Raw genomic sequence first — 22,972 nt, forward strand, 5'->3', positions numbered from 1 at the left:
GCTAGACTGTAAACTCTCCTTCCAGACTCACATTAAATATCTCCGATCCAAAATTAAATCTAGAATCGGCTTCCTATATCGCAACAAAGCATCCTTCACTCATGTTGCCAAACATACCCTCGTAAACTGACCATCCTACCGATCCTCGACTTCGGCGATGTCATCTATAAAATAGCCTCCAAGACTCTACTCAACAAATTGGATGCAGTCTATCACAGTGTCATCCGTTTTGTTACCAAAGCCCCAAACACTACCCACCACTGCGACCTGTACGCTCTCGTTGGTTGGCCATCGCTTCATATTCGTCGCCAAACCCACTGGCTACAGGTTATCTACAATCTCTGCTAGGTAAAGCCCCGCCTTATCTCAGCTCACTGGTCACCATAGCAGCACCCATTCGTAGCACGCGCTCCAGCAGGTATATCTCACTGGTCACCACCATAGCCAATTACTCCTTTGGTCACCTTTCCTTCCAGTTCTCTGATGCCAATGACTGGAACGAACTGCTAAAATCACTGAAGCTGGATACTCATTTCTCCCTCACTAGCTTTTAAGCACCAGCTGTCAGAGCAGCTCACAGATCACTGTAAACAGCCCATCTATCTACCTCATCCCCATACTGTATCTTGCTCTTTTGCACCCCAGTAACTCTACTTGCACATTTCATCTTCCTGCACATCTACCATTCCAGTGTTTAATTGCTATATTAAATTTACTTCGCCACCATGGCCTATTTATTGCCTTAACTCCCTTATCTTACCTCATTTGCACTCACCGTATATAGACTTTTTGTTTTCTTTTTTTCTACCCTATTATTGACTGTATGTTTTGTTTTTTCCATGTGTAACTCTGTGTTGTTGTATGTGTCGAATTGCTATGCTTTATCTTGGCCAAGTCGCAGTTGCAAATGAGAACTTGTTCTCAACTAGCCTACCTGGTTAAATAAAGGTGAAATAAAAAATACGAAAAAATAAAAAAATTCTGGGTGGGGGTTGACTTGAATATTGCTGTCCATTAACCTCTTGGAACTATAGGGGGTGCTGTTCCGCATTAGCATATTTGTGTCTCCAAATTAAACTGCCTCGTGCTAAATTCTTGATCGTACAATATGCATATTATTGTTATTATTGGATAGAAAACACCTTCTAGTTTCTATAGAAGTTGAAATTTTGTCTCTGAGTTGTACAGAACAATTTCTACAGCACTTTTCATGACAGGGTTCAGATTTCAATTTTTTTTACCTCTGATCTGGGGTCTGTTTTTAAGGCGACAGTGAATGCTATGAAGAAACCGACACTGCCTACGTCTTCCTCTGGGTGTCTGTACGTCATCACGCTTTCAATGGAATCGATGGGATATTCACAGCCAGTATAAAAGACCAAAATGTATAGAGACCGCCCTTTCTCGTCGTGCGCCTGAAGCGTGAAGGGCATCGGACCTGCCTCGTTCCAAATCGTTTTCTAACCAGCAATATTTCTCCGGTCATGTTTTTACTCGTTTTAGGTGTTAAAAACATCATAATGTAGTTAATTTGAACAGTTTTATAGCAATTTATATCCGTTTAGTGCGATTTTAGAGGAATTTATTTGTTGTGCACTCTGAAACTTTGGACACGTTTTGGGGTGTCGGTCGTTGGTGGTGGACATTTCGAAGGACAGAGGACATCTATCGACCAAAAGACGTTTATAACATAGAAAGGATACATTGCCCAAGAATCTGATGGAAGAACACCTCAAAGTAAGCAATATTTAATATGATAAATCGTGTTTCTGTCGAAATATTTTAAACGCATATTTCGCCATTTTGTTTGGTATAGCTTCACTTGGCGAACCCTGTATTGAAAAGTAAGGATAATTTTAAAAATGTAAATCAGCGGTTGCATTAAGAACTAATTTGTCTTTCGATTCCTGTAAACCCTGTATTTTTTAGTCAAGTATATGATTAGCTATTAATTAAACTAGATCACTCTGAAAGATGGCGACCGACATTTTCAGGCTTGTTTTGCTACTATTTTCATTGTGTAACCACGGTTTTGTATGGCTAAATATGCACCTTTTCGAACAAACTGTATATGTATATTGTAAAATGATGTTACAGGAGTGTCATCGGAAGAATTCTGAGAAGGTTAGTGAAAAAATTAATATCTTTTGGCGATGTTGACTTTTATCGCTCACTTTGGCTAGAATCAATGCTGGGCTGCTATGTGCTATGTGCTATGCTAATATAACGATTTATTGTGTTTTCGCTGTAAGACACTTAGAAAATCTGAAATATTGTCTGTATTCACAGGATCTGTGTCTTTCGATTAGTGTATGCTGTGTATTTTTACGAAATGTTTGATGATTAGTAGTTAGGTAAACACGTTGCTCATTGTAATTATTCTAGTCCATTTGTGACGGTGGGTGCAATTGTAACCTATGGCAGCTACCTGAAATATGCACATTTTTCTAACAAAACCTATCCCATACCATAAATATGTTATCAGACTGTCATCTAATGAGTTTTTTTGTTGGTTAGGGGCTATAAATATCTTAGTTTAGCCGAATTGGTGATGGCTACTGGTGTTGGTGGACAAATAAAAGATGGTGGATTATGCTAATGTGTTTTTAGGTAATAGATGTACATCTTTACATATTGTGTCTTCCCTGTAAAACATTTTAAAAATCGGAAATGGTGGCTTTATTCACAAGATCTGTATCTTTCATCTGGTGTCTTGGACTTGTGATTTAATGATATTTAGATGCTACTATCTACTTGTGAAGCTATGCTAGCTATGCTAAACAGTGTGTGGGGGGTGGGGGGTGCTCCCGGATCCGGGTTTCTGAGGCAGTAGAAGTTAACTCTCCCCAAGGAACTTGACAGAGCTTGAACAGTTTTGTAAAGAAGAACGGTCAAATATTGTCAAATCTAGGTGTGCAAAGTTGGTAGAGACCTATCCCAACAGACTCACAGCTGTAATTGCTGACAAAGGTGCTTCCACCAAGTATTAACTCAGGGATGGAGACTTTTTCTCCTAAAAGTGTAGAGTATGGTGCGAGATAAGTGGGGAAAAAATCCTTACTTAACGCTGAGTTACTGACACAACAAAATGTGAAAAACGATCTAGGGGGTGTAGGCTTTCTATAGGCACGGTGCATAAAGTGCGTTAAACAGTATGTAAACATTGTTAAAATGGCCAGTATGGGTTTTTGGACACGGCCAGTGTCTAAGGTGCCAGACAGAGTACCGGGCGGTGGACGGCTAGTGATGTCTGTTCAACGGTCTGATAGTTTGGAGATAGAAGCTGTTTTTCAGTCTCTCGGTCCTGGCTTTAATAAACCTGTACTCTCTCCATCTGCTAAATGGTAGCAGGGTGAACAGGCTGTGGCTCCAGGGGCTGAATTCCTTGCTTCTCTGGGTGCTGTAGATGTCCTGGAGGACAGGCAGTGTGCCCACAGTGATGTGTTGGGCTGTACCAGGCGGTGATGCAGCCCGATATAATGCTCTGGATGGTGCACCTGTAGAAGTTTGTGAGGGTCTTAGAGGCCATGCCGAAGAGATCACAGGTTCTCTGTCTGTCTGTCTGTCTATCTGTCTGTCTGTCTGTCTGTCTGTCTGTCTGTCTCTCTCTCTCTCTCTCTGTCTCTCTCGCTGTCTCTCTCGCTGTCTCTCTCTCTGTCTCTCTCTCTGTCTCTCTCTCTGTCTCTCTCTCTGTCTCTCTCTCTCTCTCTCTCTCTCTGTCTCTCTCTCTCTCTCTCTCTCTGTCTCTCTCTCTCTCTGTTAGGAGATGATTGTGGACTTCAGGAAACAGCAGAGGGAGCACCCCCCTATCCACATCAACGGGACAGTAGTGGAGAGGGTAGAAAGTTTTAAGTTCCTCGGCGTACACATCACGGACAAACTGAAATGGTCCAACCACACAGACAGCGTGGTGAAGATGCACTGCTGCGCCCTCAGTAGGCTGAAGAAATTCGGCTTGTCACCAAAAACACTCACAAACTTTTACAGATGCACAATCGAGAGCATCCTGTCGGGCTGTATCACCGCCTGGTACGGCAACTGCTCCGCCCATAACCGTAAGGCTCTCCAGAGGGTAGTGAGGTCTGCACAACGCATCACCGGGGGCAAACTACCTGCCCTCCAGGACACCTACACCACCCGATGTCACAGGAAAGCCAAAAAGATCATCAAGGACAACAACCACCCGAGCCACTGCCTGTTCACCCCGCTATCATCCAGAAGGCGAGGTCAGTACAGGTGCATCAAAGCAGGGACGGAGAGATTGAAAAACAGCTTCTATCTCAAGGCCATCAGACTGTTAAACAGCCATCACTAACATTGAGTGGCTGCTGCCAACATACTGATTCAACTCCAGCCACTGGAAAAAATGTATGTAATAAATGCACCACTAGCCACTTTAAACAATGCCACTTCATATAATGTTTACATACCCTACATTACTCATCCCATATGTATATACTGTACTCTATATCATCTACTGCATCTTGCCATCTTGCCTATGCCGTTCTATACCATCACTCATTCATTTATTTTTTTATGTACATATTCTTATTCATTCCTTTACACTTGTGTGTATAAGGTAATTGTTGTGAAATTGTTAGGTTAGATTACTCGTTGTATATTACTGCATTGTCGGAACTAGATACACAAGCATTTCGCTACACTCGCATTAACATCTGCTAACCATGTGTATGTGACAAATCAAATTTGATTTGATTTGATTTTGTTCGCTGTTGTTTATCTTGTCCATGTTTGGAAGTGGTTTAATGCTTTCTGCTCCTCTATAATTTGCAATACTGCCTCATCCCCTCTACCACCTACCACTTCCCTCCATCCCTTTACTTAGAGCCCAAAAAGGCAAGCAGAAGAAAGAAATTAAGCCTTGAAAAAGTAAATGATTAAATAAAACATAGGATGTTTGCGCTAGCAGGGGATTTGACAGCTGAGAGATGGATCTCGTTTGGTTTGTTAATTATCCAAACAAACCCTCAGGATGTCTTATCACGCACGCACACACACACACACACACACACACACACACACACACACACACACACACACACACACACACACACACACACACACACACACACACACACACACACACACACACACACACACACACACACACACACACACACAGGATTTTGTATAGCAACTTGAGAGGAGGATGATTAGTCGAGCAACAATTGTGCTAACGGCCTTTAACCTTTATTGCAGAGCTATGGAAAATATTTTCTCTTTAGAGTTGAGTTTTATACAGCTGTTTTGCCCAATCAAAGGCTCTCATTGAACTCATCCTGAAGCTTAATAACATAAGTGAGTTACAAAGAGGAACCCGATTTTTAGAGAACAGTGTTAACTTCTTCCATAGGGGATGAGGAGTAACAATTATAACAATGAACTACAGTGGGGAGAACAAGTATTTGATACACTGCCGATTTTGCAGGTTTTCCTACTTACAAAGCATGTAGAGGTCTGTCATTTTTATCATAGGTACACTTCAACTGTGAGAGACAGAATCTAAAACAAAAATCCAGAAAATCACATTGTATGATTTTTAAGTAATTAATTTGCATTTTATTGCATGACATAAGTATTTGAACACCTACCAACCAGTAAGAATTCCGGCTCTCACAGACCTGTTAGTTTTTCTTTAAGAAGCCCTCCTGTTTTCCACTCATTACCTGTATTAATGGCACCTGTTTGAACTCGTTACCTGTATAAAAGACACCTGTCCACACACTCAATCAAACAGACTCCAACCTCTCCACAATGGCCAAGACCAGAGAGCTGTGTAAGGACATCAGGGATAAAATTGTAGACCTGCACAAGGCTGGGATGGGCTACAGGACAATAGGCAAGCAGCTTGGTGAGAAGGCAACAACTGTTGGCGCAATTATTAGAAAATGGAAGAAGTTCATGCAAGATCTCACCTCGTGGGGCATCAATGATCATGAGGATGGTGAGGGATGAGCCCAGAACTACACGGCAGGACCTGGTCAATGACCAGAAGAGAGCTGGGACCACAGTCTCAAAGAAAACCATTAGTAACACACTACGTCGTCATGGATTAAAATCCTGCAGCGCACGCAAGGCCCCCCTGCTCAAGCCAGCGCATGTCCAGGCCCGTCTGAAGTTTGCCAATGACCATCTGGATGATCCAGAGGAGGAATGGGAGAAGGTCATGTGGTCTGATGAGACAAAAATAGAGCTTTTTGGTCTAAACTCCACTCGCCGTGTTTGGAGGAAGAAGAAGGTTGAGTACAACCCCAAGAACACCATCCCAACCGTGAAGCATGGAGGTGGAAATATCATCATCTGGAGAAGGTCTGTATGGAGGAGTGGGCCAAAATCCCTGCTGCAGTGTGTGCAAACCTGGTCAAGAACTACAGGAAACGTATGATCTCTGTAATTGCAAACAAAGGTTTCTGTACCAAATATTAAGTTCTGCTTTTCTGATGTATCAAATACTTATGTCATGCAATAAAATGCAAATTAATTACTTAAAAATCATACAATGTGATTTTCTGGATTTTTGTTTTAGATTCCATCTCTAACAGTTGAAGTGTACCTATGATAAAAATGACAGACCTCTACATGCTTTGTAAGTAGGAAAACCTGCAAAATCGGGCAGTGTATCAAATACTTGTTCTCCCCACTGTAACAGGCAACTACCAGAACTCAAACACTACTGTTTGAGCAAATCGGAGGCCCCAATGTTCCAATCCACAGTAGTAAGACATAGAACAGACAGAATAGACATGGATCATGGATTGTCATTACATTGGACGCACATGCCATGGTTGCTATGTGTTTTTCTACACATTTACGGTTTTCCGCATAACATTCCCTGCCCCTTTAAGCAGCATATAGTGAAGTGTGCCACGGCAGCACAGTGTGTTCCTGTGTACTGCTAACTGCTCACGAAGGTCATGTGTTTCCCATTTGGCTCATCTTCACCATCTCAGTCAGAAACACTGAGCCTTCCCATGCCTTCCAGACCCATGTCATTCATCTGTTGTGCATAAACACGTCTCCACGAGGGAGAGAGAGAGAGTAGTGGGAAAATAAGAGAGCGTGAACGAATGTGAACTTTAAGGAAGGCTAGTGATGAAGATGTGTCTGCGGCTTGTCGGTGCCGAGGCCCAGTGTGACGCTTCGGTCACTGTTTATGGCGTTGTCCGGATAGAGAGTCATATGTTTGCATATCACAGGAGTGAAACCCACTTACGCTGTGGCATTCTCCGTGGCTGGGCATTCCCATGGAGCCCTGGGGATTACTGGCTTTGTCGGAGGTGTGAGGACGGTTGAAATTTTAGAGTGACGAAATGAATGTCACCGTGTGAATGACACTGTCATGTTTCGATGGTTTCAAGAGCTCATTAAGAACATTTGTATATGTCTTGTTGTACTGTGCGCGCAATGGGTATCATTTTACAGGGAGCTAAAACTGTTGGTCAGACGGCGGTCATTTCGAAGCGAGGAGCAGCTCAGATGCGCTCCTATTATTGTGTTGATAAGATTAGAGAACATGTGTGGAAGTGCTATTATTTTTGTTTCGTTGTCTGAGCCAAGCAGAGTGACGCTGTTAAACGATGGGGGTTGTTGAAATTTGGATCCGCCCAGGGAAGGATAAAAGTTGGAGTGGTTTTTAGTTCAGGTAGTCATTGTTAACCGATCTCCTCGCATATGTTATAGTGGTGTTTATCTGAAGCTTATAGACAGATCATTTTGTAACTTTTTACATTGAAGACTTCTGTTATGTGCTCTTTGATAACGGTATTGTTATTGTATATCTGTAATAAGCCTGATTACTTGTAAATGGATATGTATTGTAGTCCTCATATTTCAGAGGAATATTCCTTGAATTATTCTTTGATGTATGGTCTAATGGTAAATGTTACTGCAGTACACATAACATATGTTTGGGTCCTAACTTTGCATATATTCGCCAAGGCTAACTCAATGAATTAATGCTGTAAATCTGGTTGCAAGGAATCTGGACATTTTTATTTGCATAACGGTTATCTTAGACACATGTCGATTATAGTATTCCCGAGACTGGTCACACAAAGACGCGCTATCTTGATACGCGCGGATATGCTTAAGGCCTATAGCATTGATTCACATGGTTATGGAGTCAGATTGAATTATAATATTACAATCGTAATCCTCCTACACTAATTCTGTCATTCCCAGCAGTTGGAGTGGATTCACACCATTCTACAAAATCAAAGACAATGAGATTAACACATGCCAACATGTGAGAGGCAGTATGGGAGGTAGATAGAGAACACATGGCATGTTACGAAATGTGTTCTGCTCAGTGCTTAATTTGTAAATCGGGAGGTGCCGGAGCAAAATGTTAGTGCAAGAGGGCAGTGACCTAGGGAGCTCTGAGGTACCGGGAACGCATGAGAAAAAAAATCACCTTTATAGTAAAGCATTGCATGCATATCATCGCATTTGCGTAGTGGCATATAGAAGTAAAGTAGAGGCACTTACAGAAGTTGAACATATGGAGAACATTTTTAGTGGCCTATGGTCCCGGAAAATGTTTGCCTTTTTTAAACGCATTTCAGGTAATTCTACATCATTTTACATGACTGGAGATTTTGGCATAATCTCAAGACATGGGAACTCGGAGCTGTGAAATCTCAGACTTCCAAATTCAGTGCGTTAAAGACAACTGGGAAAACGAGCTCCAACTGGGAAAATACATTTTGAGCGGTCATCCAACTCGGAATTCCAAGTAGAGAACTCAGGCATCTTTCTAGAGCTCCGACTTTCCAACCTGAAGCTCACTGAGGTCATGATCCCACCTCGTTTTTTTGTTTGAGTTGTCATGGAAGCACCGCAATACCACACAAATGATCGAAATGACTGGCTACTTTGACACTGACACACTGAGATCTGATTCTGAGATCAATAAAAACGACCATGTCTTGAATCCATCAATAGCCTAGGCCTAGGTGTGTGGCTACAATATGAGGAGGAAATTATAGTCCTAAAAATGCTTTCCAGTTACATTGACTCAACCAATGATGCGCAGCTCACTCACTGGTGATGGCCGATGCGCCCGTGCCAAAAGCCTCTCTCTCTCGTTTTACTTTGTAAAACAATAGGCCTATTTGGAAGTTGATCAAATATTTTTGTAGCCTACAGCAGACAGATTCGAGTCTTCTCTTTTCAGCAGGAGCCATTTGCTTTCCAATCTGTGTTTTCCAGCGATTTTATTTGAAGTATTGCGAGAGGCCTGTTTTGTCTGCATGCTGTTTGTTCACTGACAGATTTGTTCCCGACTGTACGCAATACCTTGTTATTGGGCTACACCCCACAGCTAAGCAATTTTTAAAGAAGCTGTTGATCGTGTGTGGCTAAATGATATGCTTTCTCATGGTGTAGTAGGCTATTCTAAATTATTTAATTTATTTCTGAACAGACCGCAGTAATTCTATAACTTTGGCAAATGTATTTCAGTTTATCAGAGGTGCTAGAACCCTTCGCAGGCTATGATTCTATAAGGAAATAAATGATGAAATGCAAGGCTGGTGAGATGAGAGTTGCAGGCTCATTCATGTCTATCAGAGCAGAGAGAGGGAGAGCGATCATAGAAAGGGAATCTCGTTCCAGTTCTGTGAGAGACACAGGCGTGCTTCTCACAAGGCCATGCGTTGGTCTCAAACATAGGTTACGATGTTGTGCAAACCTGATACCGTACCCAAGCCGTCCGCACGCGTGCACCATCGTGTGCAAATTTTGACACAGGTTGAATCATCAAAACAAACTCTGAACCAATTATATTAATTTGGGGACAGGTCAAAAAGCATGAAACATTCATGGCAATTTCGCTAGCTAGCTTGCTAGCTAATTTGTCCTATTTAGGGGGGACGTAGACGGCGAACGTAAAGGTAACGTAAAGGTAATGGCGGACTGAACTAAGTTATGTAGAGCACCTCAAGATAAAACATAATATTCGAAATATCTGCTAAATTAGACTCAAATATTAGCACTAAATAATCTGGTGGGTGATAACCTTCAATCTGGATAATAACACAAAACAAATCCTAAGACTAGAGACATTTATCGACAAATATTACGAAAACAAGCAACACCCAAACATGACGGAGAATAAGACAGGGGAACCGAATCAAAAACGAAAACGTGACTCCTCAACCGACACGGATGATCTAATATTCTCACCACCGGCAATGGTAAAGGTCGAAACCGATCTGTTAAAATCAATAAATGACAAACTGGGTATACTTGAATTAGTTAGTAAAGATATAAAAGAGTTGAAGGCAAGCCTAGAGATGAGTGATGAAAAAGCTGCGGCTTTGGAGAAGGAAACACACGCGCTAAAAGGGACGGTCAATAAGATTGAAACCGAAATGAATGAATTTAAAAAGGAGAACAACGTTCTGAAGGAATGCTTACTGGACATACAAACTAGATCCATGAGAGAGAATTTGGTACTTACAGGTATCCAAGAGAAAGAAGGAGAGGTTCCTGAATCTGTAGTTAGAGAGTTCCTTTTTGCAGCGCTTAAGATACCGCGCGAAGTTATCGATAAGATCCAACTTGAACGTGTACACCGCCTCGGACAGAGAGGGCAGAGGTACGAACGCCCAATCGTTGCCAAATTTGCTTCATTTAAAGATACAATAATGGTTAAAAGCCTAGGTAAAAGACTTGCTGGGACCAAAATTGGCAGGAATGATCAGTTTCCGAAAGAAATTGCAGAACGGCGCAAAGTTCTGTATCCAATTTTCAAAGAAAATAGATTAAAAGCGAAACGAGTAGCTCTCGTCGTTGATAAACTATATATTGATAACCAGTTGTTCAGAGACACAAAGATTACTCCATGGTTATTTAAAAAATTACAAAGTTCTCATAGATGAGGAAAATAAACACAATTCAAGCCCGGTTACTGATTGTAACAATACAATACAAAATATAGCTTTTCTATAAATCTTCACATATAATTAATTGAACACAAGCACTATTTCTATATAGTGAAGATAAAAACTAAGTAAACAGAAGGCACAGTATGTGTGGATGGTGTGGTGTGTGTTTATTTTTATTTGTTATGTTTGGAAAGTTAAGTGAGTGAGTAATGAAATAGTTGCATATCCCAGAGCCAGTGTATTGCTGTGGGCCGGGTATGAGAAGGCTTTCAATGTTGTTCAGATGATGGATATACTTTTATAATGAATTACACGTCTTATTTATTTATTGTCCTATCATGGGGAACTACATTTTTAAAATGAATTATATCTAATTATTTATTATCCTATTTTAATGGTACGGTCCATGGCCCTATACCCTAGACACCCACATGAATGGCCCAGATACTAAGGAGAAGTCCCTAACTGTTTTATGTGCATGCTGTATGCGGTCTGTATGCAGCCAAAATGAGGTCAGGGACCAAGAGCAGCACTGCCCCCTCAAGATTCTGAGCCTGCTTGGCAGGGTTGGTCCTGCAAAGCCAAAGCCCCCTAAAGGGAGAGCATAATAAACAAGGAAATTCTCAAAGCTGCTAATGAGAACCTTGATGACCTTGTACCTAGCCGGTGGGGATTCCGGTGGGGTGCCCCCACCCAGGCAGTGGCAGTGCTAGCAACACTAGCTGCAGTAACCCATGGGGAGGGGGTCACACTCGGACATTCAGAGAGGGGGTATATTATTGTGGCCCTGGTGGCACGAAACCAATCGGACTGCATGGAGATGCTTGGGAACATGGTCAATATGGATGACCGTATTGTGGTTGTTTCAGGAAGAAGGTGTACATTTGACCTCCATCATCTAGGATGTGACAATGGTAAATAAATCTCTACATTTATGCTCATTTTTTGCGCGGTCTTGCAGGCCTTCTCATGCAGCTGCAACTGCAAGTACATTTGTAAATCATGACCCATCTTGAGTTGGGCTCTGGGATGGTGCAATTGTTGAGAGGGTGAGCTTATGGTTGTGTGGGGGTAAGGGCTGAATGTGTGTGGGTGTATGTGTGTATCCCACAACTGTTGCGAAGGAAGAAGTAAAAGATGTTAGGGACTATAGAGGATGATTCACAGCAATATGTAATAAAAATCGAGGTGAGGGCGATGGAAATGCATTTGGCAATGGATCTGCTTTGGTTCGGTGGATGGTGCTGTGTGCACTTTTCGAAGGATGGATCCCAGTCGGTCCAGGGCTGTGCGATGCGGGGGGTCGGGGGTGGTCTGCCGGGCATTGGGATGACAACCCAACTCGAGATGGGGGCTTTTGGCGGGTGGAATAGTGGGGACCAATTGGAGGTTTGCTTAGTGGAGATGAAAATGTCATGGTACAACTATATAGACACTCAATCATTACGTTACTTTTTAATAGGACGTTTACAAACATATATTTTGATAAAAATAATTGAAAGGTGTGTCTCATTATGGTAAGTGGTGAAATAAGTATAGCCAGTTACAATTGTAATGGCTTAGCAGATAATAAAAAAAGACGATCAGTATTTACCTGGCTAAAAGAGAAGGATTATAATATCTACTGTTTACAGGAAACCCATTCAACAGTTTTAGATGAAGTTTTGTGGAAAAAGAACTGGGGGGGCGAAATATATTTCTCCCATGGGCAAAGAAATTCAAAAGGGGTGATGGTTTTAATTAATAATAACTTTGATCCAAATGTGCAACTTGTCCAAACAGATCCTCAAGGTAGATGGATTATTTTAAATATGTTATTGGACAATAAACATATATGGCTTATTAACCTATACGGTCCGAATAATGATGATCCAAGCTTCTTTGACAATATATATAAGAATGTATCAACTCTACAAGCAACACTAGACTCTATTATTATAGTGGGAGATTTTAATACGGTCTTAAATACCTCTATGGACCGGAAAGGAAATCACACTACAAACTATCACCCTCAGGCACTTAAGGAAATCAGGAATGTCATGGATATATTGGAATTACTGGATATATGGAGACTTAAATACCCTGACCTAGTGAGATATACATGGCGGAGGCTTAATCAAGCTAGTCGCCTTGACTACTTTCTTATATCATTCTCTCTGGCACCAAAAATTAAAAAGTGTTTGATAGGGGACAGAATGCGGTCGGACCATCACATAATTGGGATTTATATTACTCTTACAGAATTTCCACGTGGGCGAGGATATTGGAAATTTAATCAAAGCCTACTAGATGATAAATTGTTTAGAACTAGGACAGAAGAATTTATAACTGACTTTTTTAGACATAACATAGGTACAGCAGATCCCCATATTGTATGGGACACTTTTAAGTGTGCCTTTAGAGGCTATGCAATTCAGTACTCATCTATAAAACAAAAGCAATTTCGATCAAAAGAGTCCATATTAACAAAGGAAATTGAAGGACTAACAGTACAGTTAGATAACAATAAAAACGGTACCATAGAGGCACAGAATAAGTTAGAGGAAAAACAAAAAGAAATGGAGGAACTTATTCAAGAAAGATCCAGTGTAATATATTACAAAAATAAAGCGAACTGGATGGAATATGGGGAAAAATGCACCAAATTCTTTTTCAATCTTCAATATAGAAATGCTACCAAAAAAAACGTATTAAAACTTGTTACAAATGATGGAGTCACGCATGATTCACCAAATGATATTTTGAAAGAGGAAGTAAAGTACTTTAAAAATATATTTTCGTTTCAGGCTCCTCCATCTCCACTAACTGAAACTAATTGTATGGATTTTTCCCCTAACAATAATGTAAAATTAACATCTGTACAGAAAGACTCATGTGAAGGCCTAATTACTGAGGAGGAACTACTTTATGCAATTGGGGCCTTTAAGGATGGGAAAACTCCAGGACTGGATGGCATACCAGTGGAAGTATACAAACATTTTTTTGATATACTCAAAGGACCATTATTAGCTTGTTTTAACCACTCCTTTATAAATGATAGATTATCAGACACGCAACAAGAAGGTGTGATATCATTATTACTGAAACAGGACCCAAGTGGTATATATAAAGATCCAGTCCATTTAAAAAATTGGAGACCTCTTACACTTCAGTGTTGTGATGCAATCCTAGCAAAATGCTTGGCGCATAGAATAAAAAAAGTTTTGTCAGATATTATTCATCCTAATCAGACAGGTTTTTTACATGGACAATACATTGGAGATAATATAAGGCAAGTACTGGAAACAATAGAACACTATGAAATATCGGGGACACCAGGCCTGGTTTTCATAGCTGATTTTGAAAAGGCTTTTGATAAAGTACGACTGGAGTTTATATATAAATGCCTAGAATTTTTCAATTTTGGGGAATCTCTTATAAAATGGGTAAAAATTATGTATAGTAACCCTAGGTGTAAAATAGTAAATAATGGCTACATCTCAGAAAGTTTTAAACTATCTAGAGGAGTAAAACAAGGTTGTCCAATATCGGCATATCTATTTATTATTGCCATCGAAATGTTAGCTGTTAAAATTAGATCAAACATTAATATTAAGGGATTAGAAATCCAGGGCCTAAAAACTAAGGTGTCATTGTACGCTGATGATTCATGTTTTCTTTTAAAACCACAACTAGAATCTCTCCACGGCCTCTTAGAGGATCTAGATACATTTGCTATCCTCTCTGGATTAAAACCAAATTATGATAAATGTACCATATTACGTATTGGATCACTAAAAAATACACATTTTACATTGCCATGTAGTTTACCAATTAAATGGTCTGACGGTGATGTGGACATACTCGGTATACAAATCCCAAAAGAAAGAAATGATCTCACTCCAATACATTTTTATAGAAAGTTAGCAAAAATAGATAAGATCTTGCGACCATGGAAAGGAAAATACCTGTCTATTTGTGGGAAAATCACCCTGATTAACTCTTTAATCATATCACAGTTTACCTATTTGCTTATGGTTTTGCCTACACCTAGTGACCTGCTTTTTAAATTATATGAACAAAAAATATTCAATTTTATTTGGAACGGCAAGCCAGATAAAATTAAAAGGGCCTATTTATATAACGAATATGAATTCGGAGGGCAGAAATTATTAAATATTAAAGCATTAGACCACTCACTAAAGGCATCAGTCATACAAAAGTTATACTTAAATCCAAACTGGTTCTCTAGTAGATTGGTATGAATGTCTCATCCTATGTTCAAGAAGGGCCTTTTTCCCTTTATTCAGATTACACCTGCTCACTTTCGGTTGCTTGAAAAGGAAATAATCTCCAAAATATCTTTATTTTTTAAGCAAGCCTTAGAAAGTTGGTTGAAATTTCAGTTTAATCCACCTGAAAGGACGGAGCAAATAGTACAACAAATCTTGTGGTTAAATTCAAATATAGTAATTGATAAAAAAACTGTATTTATCGAAGAAATGTTTAAAAAAGGTATAATTTTTGTGAATGATATCATAAATAGGACTGGTGGAGTAATGTCACACATGCAGCTAACACAGACATATGGAAATGTCTGCTCTACCCAAAATTACAACCAATTAATTGCAGCATTACCACAAAAATGGAACAGGCAGGTGGAAGGGGATAAAAGTAAGGAACTTGTATGTCGGCCTTATATTAAAGAACATAAATGGTTAAAGAAAAGTGTGATAAATAAAAACATATACCAATTTCATTTAGGACCAAAAAACTTACAGCTGTGCCATATAAATTGCAAAATAGTTGGGAAGAGATTTTCGATGTACCCATTCCATGGCACATGGTTTATGAATTGATACGCAAAACAACGCCGGATTCAAAACTTCGAATTTTTTAATTTAAATTATTTTACAAAATTCTTGCAACTAATAGAATGTTATATATATGGGGGATACAAACTTCTCAGCTCTGTAGATTCTGCTGTGAGGAGGCAGAGTCATTAGACCATTTATTTTGGTATTGTCGTTTTTGGTCACAGGTCCAGGAATGGTTGAAGAATTGCAACATTTGCGTAGAACTAACGCTACAGATAGCAATACTGGGGGATTTGAAAAGCCATAGTCAATCAATCAATAATATAATAATTATTTTAGCAAAAAAAATTATTTTCAATTTACAATCCGTGGAAGCTATGAGAATAGGAAGATTCAAATCTTTTGTGAAGCATCACAGCACAGTTGAAAAATATATGGCAAATAAAAATCCGAAATGGATGATGTTGGAAGATAGATGGGAAAGGTTGAGTGAAGCTGAAGGGTGGGACTAATAACAAGATAAACAATGTAGGGCATGCGGGATCTGTGAAATGTGTATAGGTGCGGAGCTATTGTGAAATAGCACAGTTACAAGTGGAAATCAAACTGGATGGACAACAGAAATAGAGGAAGGACTAAGAACAAACAAGAGAGAACTATTATAAAGTAGACTGTGTCTGTAAAATGTGTATAAGATGTATAAATTGAAGGTAAAAACAGAAATGTTTATCAGTTTACTCCAATTGGGGGATCGGTGGTAGGGTTTGCAGGGAATAATAATAAAGGTATACTCTTTAAAAAAGTATGTATGTCTATGTAGGTATGTGTATGTATATATGTGTATATGTATGCATACGTGAATGGATATATATATTTACCCAAAAAAATATGGGGGATTGGAAATGATGCAGACAATTGCATTGGAAGCAACATTCTTTCCGCAATATTAAGCTGATCCACCCCCCCAAAAAATAAAAATAAAAAAAATAAAAAAAAATTGTCCTATTTAGCTAGCTTGCTGTTGCTAGCTAATTTGTCCTATTATATAAATGTTGAGTTGTTATGTTACCTGAAATGCACAAGGTCCTCTACTCTGACAATTAATCCACACATAAAACGGTCAACTGAATCGTTTCTAGTCATCTCTCCTGCTTCCAGGCGTTTTCTTCTTTGGACTTTATATGGCGATTGGCATTTAACTTTCATAGTCACCACTACGACCGACCGAACCCAGTTCTTCTTTCAATCACCCACATCGGTATAACCAATGAGGAGATGGCACGTGGGTATCTGCTTCTATAAACCAATGAGGAGATGGGAGAGGCAAGACTTGCACCGCATTCAGCGTCACAAATAGAACTGACTTCTATTTTAGCGCTTGGCAATGCAGATGTTCGTTGGCACGCGCGAGCAGTGTGGTCAGCATGTTAAGCTCGGGCCGGCCCAACACGAATCAGCTTTGATAACTTTGATAACTTTTTACATTGCAAAAAGTGACAATTATTTTTCATGCCATGAGAGGTACCGGATCCAGCCAAATAGGTCCCGGAACTGAACAGTCCAAATTAAGCACTGGTTCTGCTCCCGTAGTGCAGTTTATGAGACAATTGTGTGTTAAAAGCAGAGAGCACCAGGCAGCATATGGCATGTGGTGCTGTGTATTATTGATATCACAGCAGTGGCCAGCTAATTCTCAGTGCTCAGGGTGATGTGGCATAATGTGTGATTTTTTTGCCTGCAGTGATCTTCAAGCAGCCTCCTTTGAGACATGGCTGAGGAGATTGGAGTTTTGTGTCTCTTTAAAGATTCAGCGATGAAAGAGTGGGTAGCTAATGAGCAAGCATGGCTCGCTGAGGAGAGAGACAGAAAGGAGAGGGAAGAAGGGAAAGAGATTGAGGGGTGAAGAGAGGGAAGGAGGGAGAAAGGAGTGAGAGGAAGACAGCAGGGAAAAGAGAGGGATAGAACGTTGGGGGAAGAAGAGAGAGCCAAAGCGATAAAAAATGGTAGACAGATAAACAAAGAAAGAGAAAGAATTTGGAGTCAACAGGTAGTGTGGTGGGTGTGGTGCATGGTCAGAGGTCAGGTGTGTGTGTGTTTGTTCGTCTCTGAAAGCTTGTTTGTTGGACTGGATCCTCTATTGACATTCAGCTTCAGAAACAGCCAGAGAGACTTAATAGTGTGTGCGTGTGCGTGTGCGTGCGTGCGTGCGTGCGTGCGTGTGTGTGTGTGTGTGTGTTTATAGGTGTGGCAGCAAGGAGTGTCTTTGTCTCTGTGTGGAACTCCCACCCCAAGTAACTTAGTAGGAAATCTCTAAACCCCTAGTTAAAACTCTTTCGCCCACCCACTTTCATACGCAAACATCTCTCACAGCATATATTTAGCATTTAGCATGTTTCACCAGTGCTAGCACTCTCACTCCAAGCACATTTCAGGATTCTAAAGTTGAACATTTTTCTGGCAAGTTAGAAGTAGAACATCTGAGTCTACGGTTCTTTCAGTTTGAGAGTGTCTATCATATTCTTAGTGTCTATCAGAGTAATTCTCCTCAACTGTGTCCATTGTCTGTAGTTCAGTACAACAGCTCAGCTTATCATCGACCACTTAACAGAGTACCTAACCCGGATCCGGGAGCACCCCCCACACCCCCCACACTGATTAGCATCGCTAGCATAGCGTCACAATTAAATAGTAGCATCTAAATATCATTAAATCACAAGTCCAAGACACCCAATGAAAGACACAGATCTTGTGAATAAAACCACCATTTCAGATTTTTTAAATGTTTTACAGGGAAGACACAATATGTAAATCTATTAGCTAAACACGTTAGCAAAATGACACCATTTTCTTACTCCAACAGTTTCTTACTCCATCAGGTGCTATCACCAATTCGGCTAAACTAAGATATTGATAGCCACTAACCAACAAACAAATTCTTAAGATGACAGTCTGATAACATATTTATGGTATAGCATAGTTTTTTTTTTTTAAATGTGCATTTTTCAGGTATAAATCACAGTTCTACATTGCAGCTGCAATCTGATATAGTGCTGATGCAGCTAGAACAATTACAGAGACCAACGTTATATAACTAATTACTTGTCTTAAAACATTTCAGAAAAAATACACAGCGTACAGACATTGAAAGCCCAACATCTGGTGAATCCAAACAATATTTCAGATTTTTTAAATGTTTTATAGCGAAAACAAAATGTAGCGCTAAATTAGCATAACCAGGCCAGCCAGAACCAGCTGGACGCGCGCGACCAGTTCACATGCACGACAGATATATGAAATAACATCGTAAATTGGGTCTTACTATTGCTGGTCTTTCATCAGAATGTTGATCAAGGTGTCCTTAGTCCTGATGAGTCGTTCAATCCATTCACAATGGCAACTTCCCCTCTTCATTTAGCCTGGGTACTGGTCGACTGGCACGGCCCCTGTCCAAAGTTAAAAAACTCAAAGAACGGAACACGGCAAAACTCCCGAAAAAATTCTAATAATCTGATTAAACTATATTGAAAAAACATACATTACGGTGATATGGTCACATGTATCAAACAAACTTCGACACGGAGATAGTTTTCATCCGTAACGTCAGCATAACAAAAGTCAATGGCTTCTCTAAAACGCGCATCTCAGGAAACCGGAAGTTGTCGGTCACGCTAAAGAAATAGGTCTTATTTCACGTCAGTACAAGATAAACAAAAAATTTCTCCTCTGACGTCTTCCAGACACCCAGAGGAAGAAGAAGGAAGTGTGTTTCGGGTCATAGGTTGCGTGACCATATATAGGCAGAGCTTTGAAGCGAGCATACACATCTTGCAATCTTCTTCTGGCTCAGGGAAAGTGCTGTGAAATGACCTGTGTTTGACTCAGAGACAAAATTGGAACGGTTTTAGAAACCATAGCTTGTTTTCTATCCAATGGTATATGGTTATATGCATATAGTAACAGCAATAATTGAATAAGAGGCAGTTTTATCTGTAGAGGCAATTATGCTAATGTGAAAACAGCACCCCCTGTATTCTCAAGAATTAAGAGTCCTTTCCTCTCTGTAATCTAACAACAGTCAGCCTCTCTCTCCTCTTCAGCCTACAGCCTACCCATTGATCCCTCATTGATCCCACTGCCCTTCTCCTCTCCTCCTCTTAGTTTGAACTCTATCTGCCAGCCTCTAAGGATTAAGCAGCTCTGTGCCAACAACACAGTGACTGAACAAGTGCTCCTGAACGTCCCCTTATTGAGTCACACTCTCCAGGTGGGCATCGTCCACTAAGCTCTGATCTAGGATCAGATAACACTTCTATAGTTCCACAATTCTAATCCTCAATCATGAACAATTAAACAGCAGAACTGACTTCAGATCAGATAAGCGTTTAGTGGTCGCATCACCCTACTGCAGGTATAATCACTCTCACTCACCTTTCTCTTCGGTCGCGAAGGTGGGCAGCACGTGGAGGGCTTGTCCCCTCCCCCTGTCTTCCCTGCTACAGAGTCATTCTTCAGCGTGCGTACGTAGGACACCATTCTCTTTATGGCTCTGTCCTCAGTCCCGACGTTGGGCTCCAAGACGTCCTTTGTCCCCCGTGTCCTCGCCCCCTTGTCTGGTAGCACCTGGCTGGTCTGTGTGGGACATCCTAAAATGAGGTGCGAAGGTGCCCCCCTGCTGCTCCCCAGCTCCAGGTAAATGTGCACACAGACACAGAGAGCGGTGAGGAGCAGACACAGGCGCAGAACCAGCCCTCTAGTCAGTCTGTCTCTCCCCATGCCTGGCCACATCTCTCTCTGTATCTCTCCCATTCTTCCTGTTCCTCTCTTTCTAGCCTCAGTCCATGTTCTGAACAGTGAGATTGTTGATCTATGTCTCTGTATCTATGCCATTCTTCCTCTCCTCCTCCTTGGAGTGGTTAGTCTTTCTCCCGTCCTCCTTTTTTCCCTCCTTCCCTCCACTTGGAAGTCCACAGTTTGATCAGGATAGGCAGGAGCAGTGCTGAAGGTTTGTGAGACAGGAGGACACCTGCTCTTCGCAAAACTACCTGAGTCTGTGTGTGTGTGTGTGTGTATGTCTCTCTCTCTCGCTCCCTCGCTCTCTGTGTATTCGTGTGTCTCTGTACACGTGGAAAAGAGTGTGTGGCTTTCATTGAAAAGTTTGGAACTTCCCCTTCCCTCTCCTAGCCCTCACACCTCTTTCTCACACACACCCCTCTCGCTCCATCTGTTCCCTCCCTCTCTATGCTCCCCTGTGTCTAGGGTTACTGTGTAACTCAACACTGGGCAGGGCCAACACATCCACAGCTTGCTGTTACCAAGGCCTCACATTCTCTCTCTTCTTAAACTCTGTTTCATACACAGAGGAGGTCATATAGAGAGGGAGAGGGAGACAGGGAGAGAGAGAGGAGAGGAGTGAAGAGGAGTGGGAATTAGAGAAAGAGAAGGACAGGGAGACAATGAAGTGCGGTCTTGGAAGGTGGAGCATTGTATTAACAGTGTGTGTGTGTGTGCTTTTAAATCAAAGGCGTGATTTGCAGTCTTTCACAGAAAGAGAGGAACGAGGGAAAAGAAAACAAATGGGAAGAATGGAGAGGAAAGGGATACAGAGGTTGATTAGAAAAGGTTTCGGGGTGTTTTAAATGAAAGAATGAGGGATCTTCATCTACTTTAGAGCTCTCGTTCTCGCTTTTATTCTCTCTTTCTCTCTCTCACACTGTCGGTATAAACATGGTTATTCTAAACTGTTGGGTCCTATGAAATCACTTTGAAACACTCTACACTCTTAGAAAAAATTTGCTTCAAAAGGGTTCTTCGGCTCTCCCCATAGAAAAACCCTATTTGGTTCCAGATAAAACCGTTTTGGGTTCCATGCAGAACTCTCTGTGGAAAGGGTCCTAGATGGAACCCAAAAGGGTTCGACATGGAACCAAAAATGGTTCTTCAAAGGGTTCTCCTATGGTGACAGCCAAAATGTACACTTACTCCCACTCCCCAGAAGCAGCCCTTTTGCTCCTTCCAAAAAATAATATTCCAACCCCCCTACTTCAGCTCCCATCTATTAAGTTTGACATTGTAAAGGGTAAAAATAGTTTACAGTATGGCTGGCTGATTGATATAAGTGGATTTTCAGCACATCTAGGAAAAGTTTTGGGGACTTTATTAGTTGATGTCAGTGAAGTTGTGGGGGTAATGATTAAGGATCCACACAGGCTTTATGAAAGGAGGGTAATGGAAGGCTCACAGACAGTGTACCCTTTATGAAAACAGGTTTGTGGTATTGACCAGAGACACACAGTGCTCTGTTGCCACCTGTATGTAGAGAGAAGTATCACACACACACACACACACACACACACACACACACACACACACACACACACACACACACACACACACACACACACACACACACACACACACACACACACACACACACACACACACACACAATTAAACACACACAATTAAACACCTTTGCCCGCTTCAAGGTTAATACAGTGCCACTGTCGTGGCCCGCTAACAAGGGATGTACTCCCCCCCCCCTCCTTCTCCGTGGCCTGATATGAGTAAAACACTTATATGTGTTAACCCTCGCAAGGCTGCTGGCCCAGACGGCATCCCTAGCCGCATCCTCAGAGCATGCGAAGTCCAGCTGGCTGGTGTGTTTACGGACATATTCAATCGCTTCCTATTCCAATCTGTTGTCCCCACATGCTTCAAGATGGCTACCATTGTTCCTGTTCCCAAGAAAGCTAAGGTAACTGAACTAAATGACTACCGCCCCGTAGCACTTACTTCTGTCATCATGAAGTGCTTTGAGAGACTAGTCAAGGATCATATCACTTCCACCTTACCGGCAACTCTAGACCCACTTCAGTTTGTATACCACTCAAACATGTCCACAGATGACGCAATCGCAATCACAGTCACACTACACACTGCCCTATCCCATCTGGACAAAAGGAATACATATGTAAGAATGCTGTTCATTGACTAAAGCTCAGCATTCAACACCATAGTACCCTCCAATATCATCATCAAGCTGGAGGCCCTGGGTCTCAACCACACCCTGTGCAATTGGGTCCTGGACTTTCTGACGGGCCGCCCCAGGTGGTGAAGGTAGGAAACAACATCTCCACTTCACTGACCCTCAACACTGGGGCCCCACAAGGGTGCGTGCTCAGCCCCCTCCTGTACTCCCTGTTCACCCATGACTGCGTGGTCATGCACGCCTCCAACTCAATCATCAAGTTTATAGACGACACAACA

General features: G+C 41.2%; 1 protein-coding gene across 1 annotated transcript in view; it reads right to left on the minus strand.

Moving 5' to 3' along the window:
- The window catches only part of LOC129817149 (probable methyltransferase-like protein 24), a 101,549-nt gene extending 80,728 nt beyond the window's left edge, over positions 1 to 20,821 (minus strand). Inside the window, exon 1 of the mRNA XM_055872098.1 lies at positions 20,135 to 20,821. Coding sequence (XP_055728073.1) covers positions 20,135 to 20,512 — 378 coding nt within the window. The 5' untranslated portion in view covers positions 20,513 to 20,821. The remainder of the gene's footprint in view (positions 1 to 20,134) is intronic.
- Between the last annotated feature and the right edge of the window lie 2,151 nt (positions 20,822 to 22,972).

Source organism: Salvelinus fontinalis, chromosome 20 (assembly GCF_029448725.1).
Source record: "Salvelinus fontinalis isolate EN_2023a chromosome 20, ASM2944872v1, whole genome shotgun sequence".
Classification (NCBI taxonomy): Eukaryota; Metazoa; Chordata; class Actinopteri; order Salmoniformes; family Salmonidae; genus Salvelinus; species Salvelinus fontinalis.